This window comes from Fragaria vesca, linkage group LG4 (assembly GCF_000184155.1).
Source record: "Fragaria vesca subsp. vesca linkage group LG4, FraVesHawaii_1.0, whole genome shotgun sequence".
NCBI lineage: Eukaryota > Viridiplantae > Streptophyta > Magnoliopsida > Rosales > Rosaceae > Fragaria > Fragaria vesca.
In genome coordinates, this window is record NC_020494.1 from 707,075 (window position 1) to 711,126 (window position 4,052).

The window sequence follows — 4,052 nt, forward strand, 5'->3', positions numbered from 1 at the left end:
ATTATCAGCAGTTAACATCTGATTTAGACAGAATATAGGACATTGGTCATGCTTGAGGAAAATTCAAAAGTTTGAGAGGTAAACTGATGAAATTGAAAGTATAGGGATTAACATGAAGTTACTTCCAAACCTCATGGGGGTAAACTGAATTTAATTCTAAAATGAATGTGGATCTATGCGTTTACTTTTCACCGTTCATCTCTGCTTCCTTATTGTTTTTTTTTTTTTTTTTGTTTGAGAATGATTAATTCATTAAAGGCAAAGCCTAGCAAAGAGCCTAAAAAGCAGGCCCAAGCAAACTACAAATAGACCAGATAAGACACTTCCACTAAAACCTGGGGAGATAGCAAACGAAAGTGCCTAATAACAGAAAGAAAACAACAAATTCACTGCAAAACTAAACAGTCGCCGACGGAGGACACGGCAAGCCATCATTGCGCAGAACAAAAACATGGAAAGAGGTGGCTCTTCAGCCCATTGCAGAGAATCCTCAGTCCGCCTGGCAAGCATAGCTGCATGGTGGGCAGCTTGATTTGTCGATCTTGGAGTCCAGTTCCAAGTACATCGATCAAACATCAGACTTTGTCTTCTTATTGTCTCCAATGTTAGGTAAGTCCTCCAACTTCTCACAGATGAACTCAAAAGATCTGAGATTAATTTTTTGGAATCTGATTCAACAATAATCTGTTTTAGGTTCAAAGAAATTGCTAGCTCCACTCCTCTAAGGATGGCCTCGACTTCGGCGCCTTCAACGGAAGGGATGACTGCAGCTTCAGCCAATCCTCTGATTACCCTTCCGCTGGAGTCTCTGATGATCACCCCTAATCTAGCCGATGAAGGAGGTAACCAGGCCGCATCACTATTCACCTTTACCCATCCCACCGGCGGCGGCGACCAAGTAGTGGGGATAGTTTCGAGTGGGTTTTAATTTGTTATAAACCATCTATGCTTCCTTGTAGCCAAACACTTTCAATAGCTTTAAATCTTATAATCATTGGATCTCCTATCAAGCGTCAACATCATAACATTCAATAGCCAACTTCTTTGTTTAGGGATTTTCTTCTACCCTTTTGTGAATAAAATCTCCCTAAACTCTTAGCAATGTGTTTGGATGCGAGTGAATTCCAGGATTGTTTCCCTCGTTTGGATTCTTATTTAATAGAATTAGCAATTTCTACGGGAAAATAATCGTGAAATTTGGAAGTTTAAATTCCCGATTTGAATTCCTTACAAAATATGTGTCATTTGTCAATTTCCTTGACTGAGGTTAGTCTACATATAAATTCTTGTCATTTTAAAACTCTACATCATAAAATCCAAACAACGGAATTTTCAATTAATGGAATTTAAATTCATGAAATTGTAATTCTTATGATTTTGAAATTATTTTATCCAAACACAACGTAGGGGGAAAACTATAAAATCCAAACAACGGAATTTTCAATTAATGGAATTTAAATTCATGAAATTGTAATTCTTATGATTTTGAAATTATTTTATCCAAACACAACGTAGGGGGAAAACTAAGGAATGCGGCTATTGGGACCTCCAAATTTGCTCACCAGACCTCACTCTATTGTGAAATTATTAAAATGACATATGCATCCTCATACACAATGACTATTAAGGACAATAATTATACAAAAGAAAATATTATATTTATTCTCTTTGGACTTTCCAATTCAATAATAATTTATTCCATTCTTTATTATTTTCCTTATATATTTTTGTTTTCCAATTTCTTTTTATTAAAGCATACATATAGTTTATAATCAATATCGATCATGTGACATAAAACTTTGTATTATCATACATGTTGAACGCTTATACTTGCAAGGTGCATAAATTTGTTTATATGAAAAAAATTAATATATAGCTATTATAGAAAATATATATTTATTGAAATAATTTATTATGAGGTACAAAATAGAGATCAAATTATTCAAAAGAAAAAAAATGGAGAAAAAATAACATGTACAAAAGAGAAAAAAATTAAAAAGATATATAGAATAGTTCATGATAGAATATTTTCTTGCATGAAAAAAATATAAAAAAATAAAGATAGGGATGATGGATATTGAAAGAAAAAAAAAAAAAAAAAAAACTAAAACAAAGAATGAGAGGTCTATTAAGTGAATAAGAGGTAATTAATTGATTGAAATATATGTCACTACATAACTAAGGTTATTTTAAAAATTTGAAATGAGGTATACTGAGCAAATGCTTATATTGAAAAGTAAAAATGAGGTGTAGAAAGAATGAGAGATATAGTGAGCAAATTTAGAGGTCCTAATAGCCACACTCAAAACTAAGGTAGCGTTTGGTAACGTTTTCATACTTAAGTTTTCATTCAACTTTTGAGGAAATAATAAATAATAAAAAAAAATAGTGAGGGTTTGCCAAACAAATCTTGAAACATTGGTGCCGAAACCTAACGATTTTTTATATGACCCGAGTTTAGGAGAGTTTTGGTTTTGTAAATCAAAGAGTGATCGAAATCAGTTTGACAAAACCACTTCAAGCAATCTATTCAACATCATATTGTCCAAATTAAACTTGTTATGATCGACACTGTTGCTTTTATAACAGTACTGATCATGATCATTATCACTAGTACCTAGTCAATCTCTATGCTTTCAGTGTTCATTTTCTACTTCTGTATCACCCAAAGTTTTCGACAGAAAGCATCAAGAAATTGGTTTATCATGCATTCTCGGATACCAATCACCCAAAAAGGTAATTTAATCGTATGAAACAAAGTATTTAAGGAAGAACTACATATTGTAGAGGGAATTTGTTATGATGTTCTGGTGATCTAATTATGCCCTGCAGAGAGGGTTCAAATTATTCCCATCTGTCAGTTCTTCTAATGATAGTACTCAACATTAGATAGAATCATAAAATGCGCGCAGCCGCTATCATTTGAATCCGGCCATCTGTATTTTTATTTAAACTTGAAATTCTTACTTGTACAATAGTCTAATCAGGCAATTCTAGTTAAGCTACTAGTGTAAACTGAATCAGCAGATTTGAAAGCACATGCACAAACAATTGGAGACAATTTGCACCTCACTGACCTCAGAATAACCCCAGCAATGGTTAGTGATCATATCAATTTCAGAGTGCAGGACCTTCAATTTGATAATGAAGGGGAAGCCCTTGTATGGACTTTTGAAGGTGCAAGCATTACCAGGACGTGAAAAAGGATCATTAAGAATGATAAGGAACATCCATATATGTAAAAATAATGCATAACACAGTTAACACAAAGAAACATCCATAGAAAGCAAAGTTAACAACACATCCGCAACCAAACACAGTTAATGACACAGTCATGGTTTGGCATGGATTACATAAGCAGCACAATGTAATAAATAATCTCCATTTATTTGTTTGTTTTTTTTTTGGTTTTTTGTTTTTTTTTTGGGTTCAGCCGAACAAGCAATCTATAGTATGTTTATCAAATGGAGATTTACAAACACACACTTAAATGAAGCCTCATTTGATTTGAGTCTCAGTCGTCCGGCAGCTCATAGTGAAGATTCGATCACTGATATGCTGAAGGGAAGCCCTTGTATGGATTGTTATATGTGAGAGCATTACCAGGACGTGAAAACACAATCTGCATCAAAATAATCACTTATATTGGGTGCTGTGTTGCAAGTATGACCAAATAAGCACACATAAAACTTATAAATCATAAGTGTATATTATCCAACAATGGAAGTGTGGAAAATATGTGTTCTGTAAAAGTTACCTGGTAATCTCCAACTATATGTGACTTGAAACCAGCAGCACAGTAATCAAAATAATATTCCCAGGTCCGAATGAAATTTTCATTGAATCCAAGAGCGAGTATTTCACTATAAATACAAAAGAGAAATTGCATTTTATAAAGAACTGTAGCAGTCATAAATATGAGAGTCTATTCTGTTCCATTCAAAACTAATGGATGCACCTTTTTTTTCTGATAGGGCATGCAATCTGTTAGAAAGACAGTAGTAATCAGTAAGGTTTTTTTTTTTTTTTTTTATTTTAAATTNTTTTTTTTT

At 33.2% G+C, this 4,052-nt stretch overlaps 1 protein-coding gene across 1 annotated transcript in view; it reads right to left on the reverse strand.

Annotated features, from left to right (window-relative positions):
- Positions 1–3,425: 3,425 nt before the first annotated feature.
- LOC101310979 (cyclopropane-fatty-acyl-phospholipid synthase-like) overlaps positions 3,426–4,052 on the reverse strand; it is a 4,109-nt gene continuing 3,482 nt past the window's right edge. Inside the window, exons 14-15 of the mRNA XM_004296353.1 lie at positions 3,758–3,920; positions 3,426–3,622 (exon numbers count right to left, since the gene is read on the reverse strand). Of these exons, the coding sequence (XP_004296401.1) occupies positions 3,548–3,622; positions 3,758–3,920 (238 nt within the window). The 3' untranslated portion in view covers positions 3,426–3,547. The remainder of the gene's footprint in view (positions 3,623–3,757; positions 3,921–4,052) is intronic.